Source organism: Sarcophilus harrisii, chromosome 1 (assembly GCF_902635505.1).
Source record: "Sarcophilus harrisii chromosome 1, mSarHar1.11, whole genome shotgun sequence".
NCBI classification, from domain to species: Eukaryota; Metazoa; Chordata; class Mammalia; order Dasyuromorphia; family Dasyuridae; genus Sarcophilus; species Sarcophilus harrisii.
Genome location: NC_045426.1, coordinates 666,074,676 through 666,097,634, shown reverse-complemented (window position 1 = coordinate 666,097,634; position 22,959 = coordinate 666,074,676). Strand labels below are relative to the sequence as shown.

Sequence of the window (22,959 nt, the reverse complement as noted above, 5' to 3'; positions counted from 1 at the left end):
AGGTTATTAGACTGGTAAATCAGAAGAATTAAAAAAATACACAGACAGAGACACATTTATATTACATATACCTAGATTTCGGTGAAGAACTTCAATCTTTTTTGGAGAAGAGGGGGAAAGAGAATATAATTTAGAGGATATTATAGTTAGATGTTCAGAAATGACCAAAAGAATAAATCACTCCTGACCCCATGTCATCTTGAATGGGAGATTCTTAATAGGCTAAAACAATGGGCCAAACTTAAAAAGAAATGTCAAAATAAGTGTAAAGTTCCACACTTGGGTTTTCAAAATCAACTCCACAAATTTAGAATGGGGGAGGTAGGGCTAAAAAATTTGTATGGGGGGAAAAAAGGTCTTGGAGGAGGTTCTAATGGACTGCAAGTTCAATATGTCAAATGTGAGGCTTAGCAGTTCCAACAGCTAATATGATATAAGCCCCTATTAAAAGAAAATGTTCAGGACAAAGGTGGTGAGAGTCCTGCTGATTTCTGTCTTGGTCTGACAATATCTGCTCAATCCTGGGTACCGCTTTTTTTTTTTTAAAGTATTTTATTTTTTCCCAGTTACATATAAAAACAATTTTTAACATTTAACTTTTTAAAACTTTAATCCCAAATTTTCTCTCCTTTCCTACTTCTCTCCTTGAGATGGTAAGCAATTTGATATAGGTTATATATGTCTAATCGTGCAAAACATATTACCATATTTGCCATGTGAAATAAACAGATTCAAAAGGAAAGGACAAAAAAAGAGAAAGTGAAAAAATAACCTGCTTTGATCAGATTTTAGGCTTCATCAGTTCCTTCTCTGCAGGTGGAAAGGATTTTTCTTATGAGTCCTTTGGAATCATCTTAGATCACTATATTACTAAGAACAGTTAAGTCTTTCAGTTGATCACCATACAATATTGTTTTACTATATACACTATACTTTGTATCAGTTCATGTCTCAACCAGGTTTTTTCTGAAATCAATCTATTCATAATTTTCTATTTAACATCATAGCATTCCATCATAATCCTATACCCCCAATTTGTTCAGCCATTCCCCAAATAATGGGCTTCCCTTCAGTTTCTAATACTTTGTCACTACAGAGAGCTGTTATATTTTTGTATAAATAGGTCCTTCACACCCTTCCCCTTTTTTTGTATCTTTTTGGTGTACAGACCTAGTAGTGGTATTGTTGGATTAAAGGGTATGTACAAATTTAATTTGGGGCATAGCAGCAAAACTGAATGGTTGGATCAGTTCACAACTCCAAGTGTGCCTCAATTTCCCATCCAACATTTTTTTGTCACAGTGGCAATCTGGAAGGTGAGATAGTATCTCAGTTGTTTTAATTTGCATTTCTCTAATCAATAGTGATTTAGAACATTTTTTTCCTAATGACTATAGCTTTGATCTCATCTGAAAACTGCCTGCTCATATCCTTTGACCACTTTTCAGTTGGAGGAGGGTGATTTATATTTATATTCTTAAAAATTTCAATCAGTTCCCTCTATATTGAAGAAATGAGGCCTTTATCAGAGACACTTGCTGTAAAAATTATTTCCCGGCTTTCTGCTTGCCCTCTAATTTGGATTACATTGGTTTTGTTTGTGCGTGAGTGCTATGTTTTAGGAAGGACAAATTGAAAACCAACCAAGTTGGGAGAGAACTAGAGATCATGGTATATAGAACTTTAGGGTTCTTTAAACCTACAGGTGACTTCTTAGGTAAACATGGTACAGTGGTATGAGAAAGCCTGTTATTTCTCTGTTCAAAACTTTGTTGTGATTCCCTATTATATTCCAAATTCAAGTTATATGTATATATATAACATTTGAGGTCCTTTACAATCAAGTCATACCCCTAACTTTAAAAAAATTAAGCATTTATGTATTCTCCTCTCATCCTTTTAGATCTTTCTTTACTTAAGAAAAAAAAAAAAAAAAAGCAACCAGCTCAACAAAACCAAGGACAAGGAGAAACACAATGGAGTGAATGGAACCTTTTAAGCCAGAAGTAGTGAATTCAATCCCATCTCTGACACACACTGGCTGTGTGACCATGGGCAACCATTTAGCTTTTAGGCAAGTAAAAACAACTTTTGGCAGCAGTATTTCCTTATCCAGAGATTTTCTATATCAATGAAATCACAAGCCCAAAATCTAATCCCACACATGGGAGAAAAAAAAAAAATCATATGCAATGACCCATAACCTCACAAAATAGGGCTTTAGTATTTATCCCTTTTATTTTCCTCCATTTTCCAAACAAAGGAGACACTTTGCCCACTTTAATATGTTCTTATACCTTCCTACTTCTAAATCTTTTCTGGGTCTGCCTCTTACTCTGGGAATACCACCTCTTCTCTTCTCATTACATGTAAAGATAGTTTTCAACGTTCATTTTTTAGTTAAGATTTTGAGTTCCAATTTTTTTTCCTTCCTCCCTTCCCTACACCCCCCCCCCAAGATGTCAAGCAATCTGACATAGAGTATACATGTCTTTCAAAATTTAATTCAAATACTACTTTCTCCAAGTAGCTCTTCCCAAGTTATTCTCTGAATTGCCAGGTATTTTTGCAAAGGCCATGCTATCTACACGGAACATATCCCTTACTTACCTGGCCCCTTTTAGAATCCTATTTGCTAAGGATAAATTCAAGGGTTATCCCCATACTGCTTTCTTTTATTCCTTTGGGAGAACTGGGGGGAGTTGTTAGTGTTGTCTTTAGTACTTTGCATCAACTCACCTCCCCTGACTGCCAAAGTAGACGGGAGCTTCACGAGGGAGAGCCTTTTTGTCCTTCAGTACTTTGCACAGCCGACAATGATGGGTCCCTTGCTGGCTTGCCCCAGGATCTCTCACAGGACTGCATCTCTTGGAATAACGTGTCTTAATTGTCTTGCTTCCTGCCTCTGAGAAGGGTGGGCTGCCCAGGAGGACAAGCACTCATGCTCTTCCCCCATTACCCCCAGAGGAGAGTGTATTCCACGCAGTAGGTCTTTGTCTTTTGAATTCAACTGACAGCATTTATTTTCTGTTATACTCTTGCCCTTGACGGAAACATCAAACCACTTTTGGAGGGCTGGGAGGGGAGGCTGCACTGAACACACCTGCCTGGTACCAATATCTTTTTGTGTGTACTGGAGACTTGGTGGAAGAGCCTCTTTGTTTTCTACCTCTACTTTGTTTTCTAGTCATTAGGAAAAAAATGTTCTAAATCACTATTGATTAGAGAAATGCACATTAAAAAAGCAGAGATACCATCTCACCTTCCAGATTGCCATTGTGACAGGTTTCTACAACAGGGGCTTCCAAGCCGACTCAGGGGAGGAAAGGTGGCCCCACACTCCCTCCCGTCTTTTTGCTCACCTCATTTTCTTTTCCACCAAATCCAAACTGTATCCACGTTTACACCAAACACCACTCAGTATTTCACCAAGCAGAACTAACACCATTTGGTTGTATATGCAAGCTTGAGAAACTTTTTATTAAAAGAGGAAATAAAAGGGAACTGTCTCTTGGTGTGCGGTACAAGATAGCTTGTATGTACCTGGCAGACTGGGGAAATGATCCAGAGAAGCAGATCTTAAGGATGAGAGCAGAGTAAGAAAAGCAAGGGGGTGGATTGTTGAGAATGTCTAATAATCCTTCTTCCTCTCCCGGCTCCCACAAGTCTAGGGTCTGGGTCCTATGGTCATTCAGAAACTCTCAAAGAAACTGAGCCAGAAGGAACCTTAAAACATAATGGTACATTGGAAAGATCCTTAGTTATTTTACCTTCCTAGCCTCTGTCCTCATCTTAAAATGAAGGATTTGGATGAGATGATCTCTAAGGTCCCTTCTGGGTTCCCAAATGCTAGGGAACACAGCTTGCTCTCAGAGCTGAGAGGGAACTTAGAGCATAAATTGTCAGAGTTAGAAAGCCCTCTGGAGACCAACTCTCATTTTATAGATGAGGGAAGGACATGAGATTCTTTCAGTTCCCATTGCCTCTCCCCCGCTGGGGTTTCCTAGTCCCTGGAAGAATTGGAATTCAGAACTAGAATTTTAGCTCCAAATGGGTTGTTTTGGCTTGGCGAGGGTAGGGGAGAAGGTGGAAGAGAGAAAAAGAACATGGTCTTGTATAGGGCACTGAATCCTTCTTTTAAGATAACCCCTGCCTAATCAACTTTGGGCGAATGATAGATCACAGGACTTGGAGCTGGAAAGCAATGAGTTCAAATGCCTCATTAACAAGGGGTCTTGTCACAAGACTGAGGGAGGGCTCGAAGCCAGTGGGGCCGCCCAATCTTAAGGCACAGAACTGTAGAATGGGTCTGTTGAGATCTGTGATAGGCGGGCAGCCTCTACGGACTTCCTGGGCCTGGGTGGCCCTCAGCCCTGATGGATGGGAGTGGCTGATTCCCTTCCTAGGCCTGCTGCCATCCTGCCAGCCTCAGAGAGAGGGAGGTCAGCGGGAAGCCCAAGGGCACTGAACTGCAGGCTGGCAAAAGGCTCCCCAGGCTACCGAGTCCAATCTGTATCTGAGCTGGATTCCTCTCTAAAACATCCCTGACAGGCGATCATCCAAATGCTGCTTGATGATTTCTAGTGATGGGAAACTCGTAACTTCCCCAGGCTCTTGTTCTACTTTTGGACAGCTCTAATTATTATGGAAGTTCTTCCATACACAGAGACTAAATCTGCCTTTGCAGCTTCTCCCCCTCCCCCCAGTGCACCGGGTTCTGCCCTCTGGGCCCAAGCTGGATGTGAGACACAGCACACCATGGAGACAAACGGAATATATTAATATTTACATAGGCGGGGCACGATGCTGGGGGACAGGGAAAAGAAAAATAAGATCAAACTGGTTCAGCAGGAGGGAGGGGGCAGCAGGCTAGAAGCCACAAACCACCCATTAGCCCCTGGGGCTCCAGAGGGTCTGCAAGGTCAAGAGGTGGAGGGGCAGCAGACATGAGGGGCAGGATCAAGTCCAGTCCCCAGGGGCGAATGGGCCCTCGCTGGTGCTCTTGCCCAGCACTTAAGATCTGTCCGTAAAAGTTAAAACAAAACTGGGAGGAGATGGTGACGGGCTCAAGGCAAAGGGGAGCATGTGCTTGAGAAGGCAGGAAGTGTGGCAAAGAAGTCAGCAGCACTCACTAAGAATCCAGAGCAGCTGTGGGAGTCCTGAGAAGATGGCAGCTTGGTACTGCCCACTGGCCTCTGGGAAGGGCCCCGAGGGCCAGCCTGAGCCAAGGCTCCACTCCCTGGGGAGGGGAAGGGGCAGAGACTAGATTCAGAATCCAGCTGGGCTGCCAGACCCTCCTGCTGGCCCTCGGAGAGGTTCAGGCCCTTTTAAGGTGTTGGGTGTCCTGGACTCCAACGGAGTCAGTCACTCTCTCTCCTGGCCGCAGCAGGGCCTTCTCCTTCACAACTCTACAGGGCGGCTCTCCTCGCCTCAACCCTCAAGCCACACAAAGGAGACTCGCCCGCTAGCCCGCCCCCAAAAGATCCGCTCAAGATGCCAGACCTGAGGACAGGTGGCCAGGGGCCCGGCGGATCAGGGAGCCCAGCCTGCTCGCTTCCCATGGAAAAAGCAGAGGCAGCTTTCCTGGGCAGGGGCCGAGGCTCTTGAAGGAGAAGGTGCCCACAAGAGCAAGGTGGAGGGAGGGACAGGGCCGCAGCCCACTCTGCTTCTGCCCTTCCCCCAGGCTGGCCTGCTAACTATAGGCAACACCTTCATACAGAGCTAAGGTTCCTCTGAGATTTTCCCCTGTGAGGGGAGAACGGGGCTAGTTGAGCTGGGGATGCAAGCCTGAGAGCCAGGAGTGCACAGTAAGGCAGAACAGGGGGGGAGCAAGGTGAGTGCATGTGGAGGGAAGAAGGATGGGGGGCAGGAGTGGGGGAAGGAAGAGGGCCCTCTGATGGCTGGGCCACAAAGGGCTCCGGGGGTCGGCAGGAAGAGCTGGGGGTGCCGGGGCCTCCTGGGAAAGGGCAAGGAAAGGGAGGAGACAGAGAAATGAAGGCAAGGCTTCCTGCTGAGACATGGGGGAGCTGGTCCCCTATCTCCCCTGGAGCCAGGGAGGGAGAGGACACAAACAAGTCTAAGGGCTTTCGAGCTGCAGAGTTCTTTATCTGGGGGAACACCCAAACCCCAGAGGTGGCTTCGGAGCGGATTCAGCCAGATCCCCCGGCCTCGGGGGGAGGAGTCAGGGACCTCTTAAATGTCCCTCAGGGATGCCATGCCTGTACGGAGAGGAAAGGGGCCTCAGTGCCAGGCAGGGACGACCGCGGCTCCCACTCTCTCGAGTCCCTGCATCATTCTGGGCTTCCAAGAGGAGGGCCCAGGGGAAGGGAGATGTGGCAGCTCGTCTCCCCGACTGGGCCCTCTCCCAGCACAGCCAGACCAGAGGACGCTCCATGGCTGACAAGGGAGGGCGAAGCTGTCCCCGCCCCGTGGCCCGAAGGCTCATTACCCAGAGGACCAGGAGGGGCTGGGGCTGGCCTGGGGAGGGGGAGGGCCCGGGCCCGTTTCTCACTTCACAACTTCCGAATCTTCTCTGCCACGATGATGGGGTTCTCCTTGCGGATCTTCTCGGCTGCCTCGGCCTTGTAGTCGAAGGGACAGCTGTGCTTTTCTGAGTACCGGTGCATGGCACAAAAGAGATTTCCACAGCGGCAGTCAAAGCCTGGGGGGGAAGAGAGGGACAAGCTGCCAGTCCGGTCCGATTCAGACCCAAAGCATCACCCGAGGGTTCAGAGGGGAGGCACCTGTGAAACCCAGCGCCATCATAGGAGAAGAGGCACCAGGAGGCATCTGAACTACATCATCCTGTAATAAGTATCCCGGCCAGACCCCACAAGGCCCAGAGGACGGGCTTCCGGGAATCGGGGAGACCCGAGTTCAAATCCATCCTCAGGCACTGACTAGCTCAGTCACTTAACCTCAATTTCCCCAGCTATAAAATGGGGATAATAATAGCATCTACGTCCCAGGGCTGCTGTGGGGTTGAGATCATTGAAAAGTACTTTGCAAACCTTAAAGCACTATTTGAATGGCCAATAACAGGGAGATTCGCTCTCTTGCCTGGACATGAGGACCCACAGTTACCAACGAAGTTGGGCTTAAGGCTGCAGCACCCTAAATCCCTTTATGGGGGGATGGAGGGCACCTGACAGATCCCATAAACACAGGGGCAAGAGAGGGCAGCTGATTCATGCCATAAAGGAGATGTCCCTGACCAAGCCCAATGGAATAGGTTCTCTAGCAGATACTGGATTCCTCCTTCCCAGCTTCTCAAGCTGTGTCTGCTGAAAATGCTCCTAAGTTTCAAGAATGGGAACGTGCTGGACAATTCCTAATGACTAACAATGTCAATTCGAGATTTAGTGCCTCCTTTGGGCCTGGGGGAGAGGGACTGACTCCTCCCTTTGAGGAAGCTGATCTGGCTGGGCTGGAGGCCCCGGGCCAACCCCCTGCCCCACTCCAATGGAACCCTATTTCCCCAACTAAGGGAAGAGCAGGGTATGTTGCCATATTGCCAAATGCCCACAGGCTCATCCCCTCAAACCTCCCCCCAGGCCCACAGACAAGGTCACCATAGAAGTCCAGCACTGTCGATGATGTTGCTATAGACTCTCAGCTCTGTCACAGGGTAGCCAAGGAAGGATTCAGAGCTAGAAAGGACCCAGGCGACATTGATTCATTGTTGGTGGAGTTGTGAACGAATCCAACCATTTTGGAGAGTAGTTTGGAACTATGCTCAAAAAGTTATCAAACTGTGCATACCCTTTGATCCAGCAGTGTTACTACTGGGATTATATCCCAAAGAGATTATAAAGAAGGGAAAGGGACCTGTATGTGCACAAATGTTTGTGGCAGCCCTTTTTGTAGTGACTAGAAACTGGAAACTGAATGGATGTCCATCAGTTGGAGAATGGCTGAATAAATTGTGGTATATGAATATTATGGAATATTACTGTTCTGTAAGAAATGACCAACAGGATGATTTCAGAAAGGCCTGGAGAGACTTACACGAACTGATGCTGAGTGAAATGAGCAGGACCAGGAGATCATTATATACTTCAACAACAATACTAGATGATGACCAGTTCTGATGGATCAGGCCATCCTCAGCAACGAGATCAACCAAATCATTTCTAATGGAGCAGTAATGAACTGAACTAGCTATACCCAGAAAAGAACTCTGGGAGATGACTAAAACCATTACATTGAATTCCCAATCCCTATATTTATGCCACCTGCATTTTTGATTTCCTTCACAAGCTAATTGTACAATAATTTCAGAGTCTGATTCTTTTGTACAGCAAAATAATGTTTTGGTCATGTATACTTATTGTGTATCTAAGTTATATTTTAATATATTTAACATCTACTGGTCATCCTGCACATTTAGGGAGGGTAAGAGGTGAAAAATTGGAACAAGAGGTTTGACAATTGTTAATGCTGTAAAGTTACCCATGTATATATCCTGTAAATAAAAGGCTATTAAATTAAAAAAAAAAAAAAAAAAAGAAAGGACCCAGGCTCCCCAGCTACCTTGTGGGACAGCTAGTGGGGGCGGGGGGGAACTACCACATTTAATGAGAGGGTGATGATCTGGAACCCGAGGGAAGGGGGATGAGAGCACTAGCACCAGAGCTGGAGCCCGGGGCTCTTGACTGAAGCACTGCCCTGCATTGCGCTGCCTCTTGGGGCAAACAGCACGGGAGGCTGTCTAGGCCAAGGCTTTTAATTTACAGATAAACGGGGACCCCAGAAGGTGAAATGATTTACTTAAGATTTCACATGCGGGGATGGAGGAGGAAGAGGCTTCCAAGCAAACAATGGAGAGCTGTGGCCTGGCTTCCTGCTCTGGGGACTTCCGGCTGGCTCCTCTGCCCTCCCCAATGCTTACATCTGTCGGGGTCTGAATTTTACAAGAGACTTTCTTCACAGCCAGGCTGCGAGGCAGACAAGAGATAACACTCCTGGTACAGAGGAGTAAACTGAGGCACAGAACTAGTAAGTGACCTGCCCGGATCACATGTTGAGGGATGGAGGTGAAATTCAAGCCAGGTGTCTGACTCTCAAGCCTGGGCCTTTTTCTACAGCACCAAGCTCTCTCCCGTTGGCTGCTTCCTCTTTCTGACCGGAGTAGCCTGATTTAAAGTTATCGAGGACTCTCCTCCTGGCAGCCTCATGAGGTAGAGAACACAGACATCGTTGGGGGCTCACAGAGAGACTGGGCCTGGCCCATGGCCACACAGAGGGCAGGGAATGGGGCCCAGGTCCTGAAGGATATTCAGGGAAGCTGGGACATGGACCTGGGGGGGGGTGAGGAGGGGGCCCTGAGTAGGGTCCACCCTGCATTTCAGCGTGCTCAGCACAGAGCAGAGGGGAAGTCAATGCCACTTGTACCTGCAGAAAACGAGAGAGAATCCCAGGCCTGAAGTGGGTTCCTGAGGGGCTTGGCGATGGATGGGGAAGCACTGGTGGGGCACGGGGGCTCCCAGAATAGAGCTGCCCCTCGGTCTCCTAGGAGCACAGATGAGCTCCCTGTCTTCCTGGGGCTGAGAAGAGCAGGAGGCTGCCGGGGCCCAGACAATGGACGCTGCAGGCTCCAGGGCTCCCATCAAGCACAAGGGGCAGGGGCTGGGTGTGGTGTGTGGCTGCTGCTGACTTCAGGCTTGATCAGCAGGGCCACTATTTCCCCAGCCTGGAGCTCCGTCTTTGGAATTCTTGCCTCCTCTTCTCTGTCCCTTCCCTGGCCTGGCTTCCTGAGGCCCCCCTTCCAGGGCCAGTGTGGTGGTTTGCCCGTGGTCTCCCTTCTTTGTGCCCAGTGTTTGTCAAGGTGGCTGGCCCAAGTGACAGCAGCTTCATATAAAGCCTCACCATGGCCTCCGCTCTTCCCCTTCGGCAGAGAGTCTGACCCTTTTCTACCACCTCTCTCCAACAGGTCCCCTCTTCTGCCGTCCCATGGCCCCCGGCCCAGGAAGGCCCCTGGCCTGGGAAGGCCCCTGGCCTGGGAAAGCCCCTGGCCCGGGAAGGCCCCTGGCCCAGGAAAGCCCTCAGCCCGGGAAGGCCCCCTGCCCTGCTCCTCGGCCCCAGTCAGCAGGTCACCTCCCAGGCCTCCCAGGCGGCTACAACTCGCCTTCTGCGGCACGCGTCTGGTCACAATCTCTGCTCAGCAAAGGGTTTAGAGGCTCCCCACTACTTTGCAAGGACATCTCCCACTCTGCCTGGCATTCAAGGGTCTCCTTAACCTGACGCAGCCGCCTCTCACTACTTTCCTCTCTGGGCAAGGAAAGCCCTTCGTGCCCATCTTTACTGGGGATCTCCTGTCTGCCCTCTGAGGCCTCCTCCTGGAGCTCCCTCCTGGCTAAAAGCTCAGCAGCTGGTCGGTTCCTGACCCGCCTTGCTCATAATTTCACTGCGGGGATCCTGGTGGAAAATTTCCCCTCCAAAAGCAGAGCAAAGATGGGAATCATTCAGAATTGTGCCCTCGACTGTGGACCCGGGATCTCTGGAGACTCTGAAACGGGGGGCCGAGAAGCCTGAGGATGGCACAACGAGCCACGGCTCCGGAGAGGCGGAGAGAAGAGGGCCCTCTAAAGCCGGGAGGGGAACGTGGGTCACTGAGGCTCAGTGAAGGGGAGCAAGGAAACAAGAGCGGGGAAGGAGGGAGGGTACAGAAGTGCTGGTCCTGCATGGGGTCAGAGGTGACAAGGCCCAAGAGAAAAGAGGCTGGGGAGGAGAGCTAAAGAAAACAAAAAGGTTTTGTTTTTTTTTACTCTATGGGGAAAGAGGGAACAATGAAGGGGTTGGGTCAGTGCTCGGGGTAGAAGAAACAATAGAAAGTAACTAAAGAGGAAAGGCGGAACAGGCCAAGGAGAGCCGTCTTTGGCCTGGGAAGGACAAACTAAAACTGGCCCATAAAGAATTGGAGCTCAAAGACCTTCAAGATGTGATTGATTCCCTATTAATGATCTTGGAGACTGGGAAAATGACAAATTTTGTATCCAAATTTCAAAAAAAGGGAATAGTGGCGTCTATGTACTCTACATTAGTAAATGTAAATTTAAATCCTTGAAAAATTCTAGAATATGCTAAAGTGAATATGAAAAAAAAAACAAAAACAAACCAACCCCAAACAAACAAAAAAACCCAGAAGAAATTGAGTTTTATGAGAAACAGATCCTGCCTAGCAAATTTATTTTCCTTTTCTGAAAAGGTTACTAGACTACAAACCAACCTCTATTTAACATTTCACCAAGTTTAGAGAGACAGACTAAATTACAGCTGGGAGGATTAGAACTGGGAGCCATTAAAAGTTCTGTGTCTTTGTTGGAAGCCTGCTCAAAGTACCTCAGAAATCTGTGCTTCACTGTGCCCTTAACTACTTATCAATATTTTGGATAAAAGGATAGAGATGACACAAAGCTAGAAAGAGAAAGAAAACATGAAAGAATAGGAATTCAGTCCTAAATTGAGGTCCAAAACACCCATTTCTGAAGTTCAGGGCTCTTGGGATGGTCAGTCCTGGGGTTCCGGAGCACCTGCTCACTCTTCCCTGACTCTGGACACCTTTTCATAGTTCCCACAAAGGCTCACAAACACTGGGAGGAATCCCTCAGTCCTCAAAACTCCTGAAGTTTAAGGCTAGATGGTGATTTTCTGTAGAGATTCTACAATTCCTTTGAAGGGTTCAAGAACCCATGCTAAGTCATCATTCCAGGCCAAAGGGCTTGAGGAACTCAGGGTCAGCTGCTTAAGGAAGGCCACCAGACAGCGGCCCTTCTCTCAGCCCAGTCCCCTCAAACGTGGGCCAAAGCCCCTCTAGAAGCAGAATGGCTCTTTCAGCCCCAAGCAGGAAGAGCCGGGGTGGCTCCCCCCGGGGCCAGCTCGGCCTCCAGAGACATTTCACTGCACTGTGGCCTGCCCTTCCCCTCTCTAGGCCCCACATCCCCTCATTCCTAAGCAGGGCTCTGACCTCTGAGGCGCCTCCTCTCCCACCACTTTGGGCCTTGCCGGGACTCTGCCTGCCCAGGGCCTCCTACCTGTCAGACCCACTTTCTTCCGACAAGCAAAGCAGCGGTTCTTTTTCGGTTTGGGTTTCTCGGATGACTTCTCTTCCTCAGAGGAGCTCTGAGATGTTTCAAGAAGAGAACCTGGAGGAGAAAAGACATGCCCCGAGTGACTCCACACCCAAGCCCAGGCCGGCCCTGGCTCCCCAAGCTGTCCCTCTAGGTCGGAGTGGGCCGCTGGCCATGGCCAGCCACATCTGGACTCCTGCCTGAACCAACCTCTGTCCCCGAGGCCCATGCTTAGAAATGTGCTCCGGGGACAGGGGGGCAATCTTCCTGCTTTGGGGGAAACCTGATTCCAGAAAGAACTGAATTCCTGGAGAGGAGGGGGTTCTTAATGTCCACATGTTGTGGACCCGTAGGTGGATTCTAATATTGCTGTGGTTTGTTGCCCATATTCATACTTGAAAGAAATTCTGTATTTCAGTTAGAGGTGTAACTTTTTTCTATTCAAGTTCAAGGACCCCAGGTTAAGAACCTTAATTTAGAATAAAGCCTGGTGAAAATGGTAAGGGAATCAAGCTGGAAAATACCATGTGCTAACACTGTGGCGCGCTAAAGTAATCATAATGATCGCTGAAACCTCTACACCGACCCTCACAACGGTCCTGAGAATGAGAGTCCCAGCGAGGAATTCCTCCATCTCAGGCTGGGGAAAGCGCTGGGGTCAGCGGCCGCAAAGAGAACAGAGGCATCATGGGAGTGTAACCCAGGAGGAGATGGGAGAGCGCACAGGCTGTCGGCCCATCCCCAACAAACCTGCTGAGTTATCATGGAAGAAGGGGAGAAATGAGGGGCCTCTGTGACGGTGCGACCCGAGGAGAGCACAGGGTCTTCCTGGCCATCTTGTAAGGCTTCTTCAACACTTCACTGCATCAGGGAAATGACTTCGGGCTCTCCATGGCAGGGCAGCTAAGTACAGTTGGGCTCTACCAAACTATCAGTGCTCTGGGCATGGGCCTAGCAGGGCATTGTTCAAATCAAATCAACCTAACAAGCATCTATTAAATGCTTACTGTGTGCAGATCCCCAAGCTGCACCTGCTCTCAAGGAGCTCACAGACTACAGGGGTAATACAGGTGGTAAACAAGTAAGGCTGGGGAACAACTACTCAGAGTGACCAAATCCAGAACGGCTCATCTCCAGAAGCTTAGGCACCAAGGGCTCAACTTTGGGGTATGGGGTTGTAGTGTACAGAACTAATGAAGACCACCTATTAAGGTGTTAGAAGGCCTGTTAGATGGTAGGTTCTGAGCTGGAAGGGACCGCAGGTGATTTAATTCAACCTTTTCACTTTACCTATAAAGAAACTAAGACCCAAAGTGGCAAATGACCTGCCCATAGATTACAAGCAATAAAGCACAGATCCAGAATTTGAACCTTTGTCCCCTAATTACATCTGGCATTCTTCCCATTCAATCATATGGCCACACTGCCTGGGTCAAAGGAGACCTTCAACTGATGAAATCATGGATCCTTAAAGTACTAAAACCTAAGATCTAACCTCCCTCATTTGTGCCCGGGACCCTCTGGAGACAACATGCACTTTGGTTATCCCATCCAGACAAGGGCTGGAGTTTCACACTGGGTAGGAGCGGTGAGGGGCACACTGGTAGGGCCACACTGTCCGAGGCCCGGGGGAGCCCCTGCTGCCCATTCTGCTACGTCTCTGGACTCCAAGTCCACAATCCTTCCCACAATCCTACACTCCCTTGTGTTTCACCAGAAGAAAATTAATTGCTACCCAATGACCTTAAAGCTGGGCAATCAGGCCCCGGAATGGATCATTTGCTAACTGGGTTCAGCTCTTGCAAACACAAATTTGCATTTTGGAAAACTGTGCTAATACCTGCCAGCCATTGTACACAGAGGCCTCCTATTCTTGCTGGCTGCATCAAAAGTTATTCCAGAATCCACAGCTAGTCATCCCTGAGAGTCTTTGATGATTTGGGGTATTCACTTTGGAATGGGACACATTTCCATACGCAAGGTCCCTGAACCATCTAGATCCCAGAGGCTCCTATGAAGCGACTCAGTGCCCCCAGAAAGGGGAAGAAGTGGTACCCTGATAATGCCCCCACATGAGCCCTCCGCCTCCCTGCACCTCCAGTCCTGAAGCGGCTGCTCGGGGTGGGGCAGCCTGAGGGCCTGGGAGACACTCAGTGACTTCTAATGATGGCTAATTCATTATTTTTTAAGGCAGGCCAGGTAAACTTTCTCCTATCTCAGGCTGTAAGCAGAGGGTGAAGACCACAGAGTACTTTATTTTGTGCTGGAAGTTTTGCAGGGGCCTTTGGTCAAACTCAACAAGCCCCACAGATTCATCCCAGGATGTGTCAATGAGAAGGGACCCTGGTGGTCATCTGGTCCAACCCAGATCCAAAAGGAATCCTCCAGCTTCTGCCTGGAGAGCTCCAGTCAAGAGAAGTCCCTCCCACTTTGGGGCAGTGCTGATGGTTTACTCTGACATCAAGCCTGAACTGCCCTTTTTTGCACCTCTGACCCCTTCTAGGGTCAGACAACAAAAACCTAATCCCTCTTCTGAACAATAGCCCTTCAACTCTCCGAAGACCCCCGCCAAGTCATGGCCCAAGTCCCTTCCTATGTGCCCGGTACCTAGAAAAGAGAGATGAGCGGGAGGCTGAAAGCCCTGCCATCTGCCGTGACCCCTCCGCATAAGCCTTTGGTCACAGACTCCCCATCATCTCATCAGTCAAATGAGACTCTATGGAACTTAGGCCGGCCTGGGCAGCGTGCTAGCAATGGGACAAGGAGGGTCACTTTCCCAGTGGCAGAACAGGCCTGCCGGACGGAGGGTCCCCAGCCCTCTCCCCTTACCTGAGGAGGGAGCCATGGAGATGGCCTCGTCCGCTTGGCTGTGGGCGTCTTCCTTCGATATGCTCATGGCCGTCATCTGGTGGGTCACGGGAGTCTGAGAGCTCGGTCTGGAGACCCGCCAGGAGCGCGCACACCGCCGAGCAGATGGGAGAGACAAGGAGCAAGTTCACCTTGTAGCGTCATGGGAGGTGGTGGTGAAGGAGAAAGGTGCCTTGTCCCTGGGAAAGGCAGGTGCTGGGGGCCTGGGGCCAAGGGACACACGGGGAGGGGAGCCCCAGGGAGACTGCTCACCTGGCTGGGCCATCATCAGGGACAGGGTCCGCCTCCTCCACACATGCTGCAGGGAAAGTCTCCAGGACCGCAGGACTGGGGCTGCTGGCTACTGTGGATAAAAGTCAGGCCCCAGAGGGTCGGCTCAGCTTCCAAGGCTTGACCCAGTCCCACTACTTCTCAGCGCTGGGAATCAAAGGCCCATCCAACCCTTCTAGGGCCTGGCACCGTATTGGAAGCTGCAAGAATATCAGACTTGATCCCTGCCTTCTAGGAGCTTCCAGTCAGGCTGGAAAACCACGACAATAAGAGAAGAATCAAGTGCAGACCTGCAGAGCAGACAACAGGGGCTCTGCCGGAATGGTCAGGAGAGAAGCCGTGAAAAACTCAATCTACAAACTTTTAAGCAAGTGCCTTCCCCTCCGGACAGCCACGGGATCCCCCACTCCTCGGACCCCGGAGCCTCGGGGCAGCAGGAGGCTCACTGCGATCTTTCGCCAAGCCAGAGCCCTTCCACAGTGCCCAGCAGCAGGGAGGGAGGAGGCGGCAGTGACAAGTCCAGAAGGGGCGAGTGTCGACCATCGAGGTAGTCTGGGAAGAGGCTGGATGGGGGCCTGAGCACCCGCGGCTGTCACCTGTCCTAGGCGTCAGCTCTGTGCCCTTCCTCGGGCCTCCTGCGTTTGGGACCTGCTCCTTCCTCCCACAGAACAGGCCTGGCACACAGACCCAGGACAGAACTCGACGACTCCGTTCCAGAGGGTCTGGTGAGCGGCCCAGCCATCAGGGCTACATCCTTGCATGGCCTGAGCTCCCCCCCCACCCAGGCCAGCAGAGAGGTCCCAAGCAATCCAGTTCTGTCTCTCACTGCGGACGCCCTGAGGGCCGGAGGCCTCGTGTCCTAATGGGACAGTGATGGAGTCGGGGCAGGGGGAGAGTAAGGCAACAAAGAGAGTCTTAAACCTCTTCCAGGATGGAGATCTGGGAACAGAAACACAGGCTAAACACCAGGTGTACCTTGGCAGGGGGCTGTCGCCCAAGAAGAGCCTGGATCAGATTATACAATTCAGAGACTGAAGGGACTCTGCAACCATCTAGTCCAATGCCCTCATCTTATGGGGGGGACAAAGTGGGGTCTGCAGAGGGGAAGAGCCTGCCTCCTGCTGAGCTTCCTGTCCCGTGGCACACTCCCTGACCAGGGGCTCCCCGGCCTAGGGCCCTCTGGCTTGGAGCCCTCACCTAGTCTAGCCACACTGTTTTGTACACGAGTCCCCAAGGTTCCTGACACCCTTTCCAGTCCCTGGAGGCTGCCTGAGCTTCAGATGACCAGCTGGAGCCTGGCACACAGTTCTCCACAGAAACAATGGGAAACTCTTCCTCTGGAGCAGCAAGGGCAAGACTTCTAGCCAGCTGCAGGACCTCCCTACCACCTGCCACCCTGTCCCATCCCAGGATGTGTTTCCAGTTTCCTCCATTACTGAGAAAAGGGCTTTTCAGCCCAAGAGACTCTTTGCTGACCTTGGGGTGCCCAGAAAGGAGCCCACTTCATGCCACACCGCCACCCACAGCGGTCCCTGCTACTCTGAAGACCAGGGATCTCGGGTTTACAGAGCAATTGCTTCACAACCTTCTGAGGGCATAAGGAAAACATTCCCATTTCCCAGTTAAGGAAGTTGAGAGATCCAATGGCCCGCCCAAGGTCTCTCTGGGGCAGGCTGGTGACTCAGAAACACTCTCTTAGCTGGGATTAGCGCCGGATGTTCCAATTCCAGGCTTCTCCAACTGGTCCGCACGGCCAGCCCTGCTTTCTGCCGCTCTCTGCCCTAACTCACATTTCTGTGTCCTCTTAGTGTTTACAAAGCCCCTTTTCTGTCCCTAGAAGTTAAGAACGCCGAGTGTGGCTGTTGGGGCGTCCCTGACCCCCAGACTCCAGTCCCTCTCCCAGCTCCCCTCCCAGCTCTCTTCGGTTAAACAAACATCCAAGGACTGAGCTGTCTGACAGATGGATCCCTTTTTCTCGTTGCTGTCCCCCCAGAGCCCAAACTGCTGCGGGGGGAGGCGGCAGGCCCCAGAGCAGTGTGGCAGAGCGTGCCAGTCTCCACCAGCCCCAGCGGTTGCCAGCCGGCTCACAATCACCCTGTGTCACATTGGGAGCCACTAACAGCGCTCCCCTCTCCGGACCCGCCCAGTGCAGAGCCGAGTCTCCACACCAGGCTCTGCCCGCGCCAATCGTCCACGCTCTGCCTGGAGGGCCCAGGTCGCTCCGACTCCCCTGATGCGTGTCAGAGTCCGGGGAGTAATTACCCGAGAACCCGAGGCAGCTGCTAACACCTTCTAAGCAGAATCCCCAGAGTCCGACAATCCTCCCCATCTCACAAACGAGGGCCCGAGGGGCCCTTGCAGCACCTCCTAGTTGGGTGGAAGCTGAGACTTCTGGGCCTGGGAGTCCCAAAGCCAGGGTCTTTCTTACTGGGCCAGAGCCCCTGTCTGGGGAGTCGCTGTGGCAATGAAAGTACTCTGCAGCGGGGGGGGGCAGGGAGAAGGAGTTGGATGAGACCCCTCTCAGGGCCAGGCCCTTCCGTGGAAAGGCTGCCACACAAGGTCCTTTTGTCTCCTCGTCTGGGCAGCTCGCTTCCTCTTCCTAAGTCTCAGTTTTCTCATAGGTAGAATGGGCTGTTGTACGGAGAGGATTTGTAAACCTTGAAGTGCTGGAGAAATGACTCCTAGCATGGGGAAAGAAAAGTGCCTGGGGATAGGAGACATCCCAGAAGCACACGACCCGCGGACAACATTCACTGTCCACACTGTCCATTGTTCAGCCCGTGTCCCTCCAGGACGATTCTCATTATTAAATATGTTTTCCTTACATTGAGCCAAAATCTGCCTCTTACTCCCAGGTCTGTCTTCTAGGGCTAAACACAATAAATGTCATCTGTCTTTTGTAAAGCAGCCTAGCGCAGTGGACAGGGTGGTCGGGAGGGATCTGACCTCAAATTCCTCTGAACCTTAAAAGCTGTGTAACTATGGGCAAGACCTTGGATTGTTTTAGGTCTCAGTCTCTTCATCTGTAAAACGGGAATAATGCTTGTCACATCTCCAAAGCTGTTGTGGGCCCCAAAAGAATGGCTGTGAAGCCGCCAGCGTGCATGTGATGGAAATACCAGCTATTCTGATTAGAGCCCAAAAGGCCATTCAAATACTTGAAGATTCCTACAGCATCCTCCTCCTTACGGCCCCCTGCCCCAATCACTCTTGTCCCCCAGCTAAGTAGGCCCAGTTCCTTCTAGGCCCAGTTCCTTCCACGGTCTGCTCCTGGCCTCCAGCCCGCGCAGTTACATCCTGCACCCCAAAGGTGAGGGGGGCGGCATCACCACCCCTACTCTACAACACCTGGGCCCTGTCTCCCCGGAGCCCGGCCCCCTCCCAGCACGGAGGTCCCCCGGGGTCCGGCCCCAGACACCCGGGCAGGGGCCGCTTTCCAGCTGCTCCCTCTCCCGGCCTCGGCTCCTGTACTTTTCCTGCCCTCTCTCTCACACAGGTCCCTGTGGGGGACCAGCTGTAGTCTGCTCACTCAGTCTCCTGCCTCTCTGCTGCTGCTACAACACCTGCATGACTAAATCTGCGGTACCATCCCATCGCCCAGTCATTTTCACCAGGGAAGCAAACGAGTTTTGTGCCCGGGGATGGCGGGGCTGTCCCATCACATTGGCTCCTACTGAGAGGCCCTCCACTAGGACCCCCTGATCTTTTCCCCTCAGACCCTGAGGCACCTCCCCCTGACCCTCCCGACCCGGGCGGTCCCCGCAGCTTACTTATTGGCTACTGTTGGGGATGAATCAGGGACGGGTCCGCCTTCCCTCCCTAGGACTCCTTACCTGGGGGACTTAGTCGCCCACTATTCTGTTGCCGCTGGAGGAAGTCCTTATAGCAGACAGAGCACATGCCGTTGGTTCGAGGGTTTCCATAGAAGCCACAGCCTGTGGTGCATAGGAGGGGCACCTGCGTCTGGTTGGTCTCCTGGGCCATGGCTGCGCTGAGCTCAGCTCCTGACAGCAGACAACAAGGCAGGTTGAGTGCTTTCACCGAGATGAGGAATGAATGCAGAAGGAGAGGAGCTTGTATTTTGAAAACTCTTTATAGTTTAAAAAACATTTTTTACAATTTCTTTTTATTAAGAACTTAATCAACAAACATGAACAATTTAATATACAAAGAATAAAAAGGGAAGGTTATAGTGATGCTGAATTTCTATACATATTTTTTTAGGTTTATCATCACATTTACAGAGCCTTTGACTCACAGCGGTCCTGAGAGCTGGACAAGCCCCCATTTTGGGGATGAGAAAAAGGGAGGACAGAAGGGTGATTCCCAATGCTTAGTATTGGGAGTTAGTAAGTATTAACCCTGAAACTAAAAATCCAGACCTTTCCAGAGTGCGACCTGCGGAGAAAACCCTGCAGGGAGCAGCAGAGGGAGGGACGTTTCACCATCCCTTCTCCAGGGTCAAGAATGGCCACTGCACTCGCTCTTTCTGTGTCTACGTCAGTGAGGCCTTGGATCAGCATCAGCTCCCACCGCTCCCAGCCCACCTCATTTTACAGCAAATGTAACTGGGGCCACACAGGTGGCAGAGCTGGGATTCCAGCTCCAAACCAGGCTCTCTGCAGTCTTTTTTAAGCTTCTCTGGAGCTGACAGTTCAGTTGCCTTCACTGAAACTTGACCCAGACTGCCTGGTAACGTTGCTTTTTGATGCAATGTTAAGTCTCATTTGGTGGTGGTTTTCCTCAGGACCTGACCAAGCTTGCCAAGAGAGGAAGCCTGTTCCCAAGCCAGACGCCTCACAGGGAAGCCGCGAGCTCTCCAGCCGCAACTGGGACCTTGCGTGCTACCGGTTCTGCAACGGTGAGTCCGTGTACCTCTGACTGCTGTAGCCCACCACCCCCAACCTGCTTCCCTCACCTGCTCTTCCCTCCCAAGCTCTGCAAGAGTCTGGCTCACAAACACCAGGCCTGCCACCGAGGGGCCCTCAACGTACCCCTGACACGCCTGAACCTCACGGGATGGCTCAAGCTGAGTGCTTCCTACAGGATTGACCCCCTCCTGGCCCCTCAGACTTTACAAGAGCCTTCTGACCCATTCTCCCTCTCTCCCCAGTCGCAGTAAAACCAGGCTTGATGGTCCCCTGCCCTGCCCAGCATAACAGATGAAAGCCACGAGATTTGCAACTGGAAGGCCTGGTCCGGGCCGAGGTGTCCTACTCACTCTCTCTGCATATTTCTCAGTTTCCCTGCCTGTAAAATGAAGGAAATGGCCAGCTCTAAAGGGTTATGATCGCTGGGCCACGACCTTAAGTCTCAATGTTTTGGATTAAGATCAAAGGCTATCCAGAGTCACTGTAGACACAATCTAATGGATAGTTACAAGAACAAGCTCATCTGGCCACAGTGAGACTCGGAAAGGGCAAATATTTACCCAAGATCCTAAGTGGAAGATCCAGGACCTGAGCCAAGGGCTTCTGCCTCCAACCCTAGGGCTGTCTCCGCCATCATGGGCCTGTTGAGCTCCCCTTTCTCTTCTCCATCTCCCTCTACTCTTGGTCAAGTCAGTGCTCCAGCCAGGCTGCGTGTCCCCCGGCGTCCCTCACAACGGGCCCCTCTTACCACCCTTGCCCCAAGGTTCCTGAGGGGACCCCAAACTTCCTCTCCAGCCACCCAAATCCACCCTGACTGAAAGCTCCAGCTCCCGCCCCAACTTCTCCGGGGCACGGTCCCAGGTTCCAAAGCTCCATTCCTCATCCGACCCTTGGCAAAGGGCGCCTTCTGGGCCGACCTCTGCTAGAGCTTGAGTGTGATGTGTCTGCACTGGGGAACCTGAAGAAGCCTGGGTTCAAATCTTGCCTGCTATATTTATCAGCTGTCTGCCCACCTAAGAGCTCACCTAAGTTTCCTCATCTGTCAAATGGAGATCATAATGTGTTTACCTCACCAGGTTGGGGTGAGGATCAAAGCAGTGCCCAGCACATAGTAGGCACTCAGTAAATGCTTTCTTCCTTCCCTTTCCTGCTGAAAACAAAGGCAAACGGGGACCTCTGACTCCCCTCCCAGGGCCCGGCACAGGTTGGGCCCTGGTAGCGGCTCAGTGAGTTTAGTGACCGACTGACAAAAGCGTAAGAACAGTCCGGTGTAATCAATATTTCTGGCAGCCTCCTGGAGTGTCACAAACCCCCTCCATCACTGCAGACTGGCCAGTGCTTGGTGACTTAGGAGAACGGGATGGAGGTGAGGCATGAGGCCGGGCCTTTCAGGCTTGGAGACCTTAACTCCACTACTCAATGCGGCCTCTGTGTAACGGGGCAAAAAGGGGCAGAAAGTGGGAGAGAAAAAGCAGCCGGCCCACCGCTGCACAAGGAAGGCGCCCTAGGTCTGGGGCAGGCCACCCCTGGCTCTGTGCAGGCCCTGATGTGGCGATCACCAAAGCAAGCTCCAGAAAACAAGTGGCTTGTCAGCCTTGCACACGTGACAACGAACTCCAGAGAATTGCGCACACTTCCTGGTGGGAGGCCTGGGGGGCTCATTCCTCAGTGCAAGCTCTTTGGAAGAGCAGCGGGGCCTCCCAGGCTCCGGGAAATCGTGTCACCTATTATCTCCAGTTTTCTTATGCTACTGAAAACATCTCAAACTCATAATGATTATTATTTTAAAAGATCATGTTGTTGCTCGGCCCGACCCTTCTGGACTATTTGGGGTTTTCTCAGCAGAGATCCTGGTGCGCAGTTGCTTCTCCAGCTCGTTTTACAGAGGAGGAAACTGAGGCAGAAGTGCCGTGCCCAGGACCATAGGGCCCATAAAGGTCTGAGGCCGGGCTTGACCACCTGGTCACGGGGTGACCGCCAGGCTGCTCTGCTCTCCCCGCCCCCCCCCCAGCATTGTGTAATTTTCTGTAAATGGTCTTGTTTTACTATCAGACTGTGAGAGTTGGGGGGACGGCAAGCCAGCCCACAGCTCCGCATACAGAAGGTGCTTAATGAATGCCCTAGGGAGGAATGAATGGGGCGCAGCGACTACGCGGGCGGTCCGAAGGCTGCCGCTCTCGCTACCTCGGGCGAGCCCCTTTACTTTCCCGAGCCTCAGTGCCCCGGCCGGCCTCAATGACCCCTCCGAGGCTCAGCGGGCCAGAAACTTTGGGCTCGCCTCTCGGCCCGTCCCGCCCGCCTCCGAGGCCCAGCCACCAATCCCGCCCGCCCCCCGCCAGCCCGCCGACCAATGGCAAGGGCGTTCTCCGGCGGAGGGGCGGGACTCGGCACGGGCAGCTCCGAGCCCGGCGGCGCGGCCTGCGGGGCAAGGCGAGGCCGGGGATGCGCGGCCTAGCCCAGCTCTCGCCCGTCCGGCGCGCCCGGCGCGGCGGCGCGGCCCGACCTGAGCCGGGCGGGCGAGGAAATGGGCGGCCGCGGCCGTGGCGCGGGGCGCGGGCGGGCGCCCCCTCGAGCGGCCCCGCCATGCTCACTCACCTGTCGCGGCCCCAGGAGGCCGCCCGGACCCGGCCCGGCAGCGGCGAGGGCGGGCTCGGGGCCTCCCGCCCGAGGGAGGCGGCAGAGCGGGGCGGCCCGGGGAGGGAGGCCAGCCGGCCGGGGCGGAGGGCTGGCGGGGCCGCTTGTCGGCCACTCACACGCGCCCAGGCGGCCCGGCCCCGCGGCGGGTGCCCAACATGGCCGCCGAGCGCCGCCCGAACCCTCCGCCTCCCCTCCCCCCTTCTCTCCACTCGCTTCTCTCCTCCTCCCCCTCCCCCGCCCCGGCC

The 22,959-nt window shown here is 52.1% G+C and overlaps 1 protein-coding gene across 1 annotated transcript; it reads right to left on the bottom strand.

The window, feature by feature from the left end:
• Positions 1 to 3,452: 3,452 nt before the first annotated feature.
• Positions 3,453 to 22,662, bottom strand: LOC100915743 (AN1-type zinc finger protein 5). Its single transcript, XM_031948128.1, has 7 exons — positions 22,338 to 22,662; positions 19,040 to 19,210; positions 15,189 to 15,279; positions 14,898 to 15,004; positions 12,033 to 12,143; positions 6,512 to 6,661; positions 3,453 to 6,218 (listed from the first exon to the last, which is right to left on the bottom strand). Exons 1-6 carry the CDS (start codon positions 22,660 to 22,662, stop codon positions 6,513 to 6,515), a joined length of 954 nt encoding a protein of 317 aa, XP_031803988.1. The 3' UTR covers positions 3,453 to 6,218; position 6,512.
• Positions 22,663 to 22,959: the final 297 nt, after the last annotated feature.

Excerpts from the sequence above, each read along its gene's own strand:
- LOC100915743 (XM_031948128.1), bottom strand. The coding sequence starts at position 22,662 with ATGGCGGGGCCGCTCGAGGGGGCGCCCGCCCGCGCCCCGCGCCACGGC. Across the intron at positions 12,144-14,897 it reads CTCCATGGCTCCCTCCTCAG|GTTCTCTTCTTGAAACATCT; the intron begins GTAAGGGGAGAG and ends TTTCTCCTCCAG. Across the intron at positions 6,662-12,032 it reads GAAGAAAGTGGGTCTGACAG|GCTTTGACTGCCGCTGTGGA; the intron begins GTAGGAGGCCCT and ends CTTCCCCCCCAG.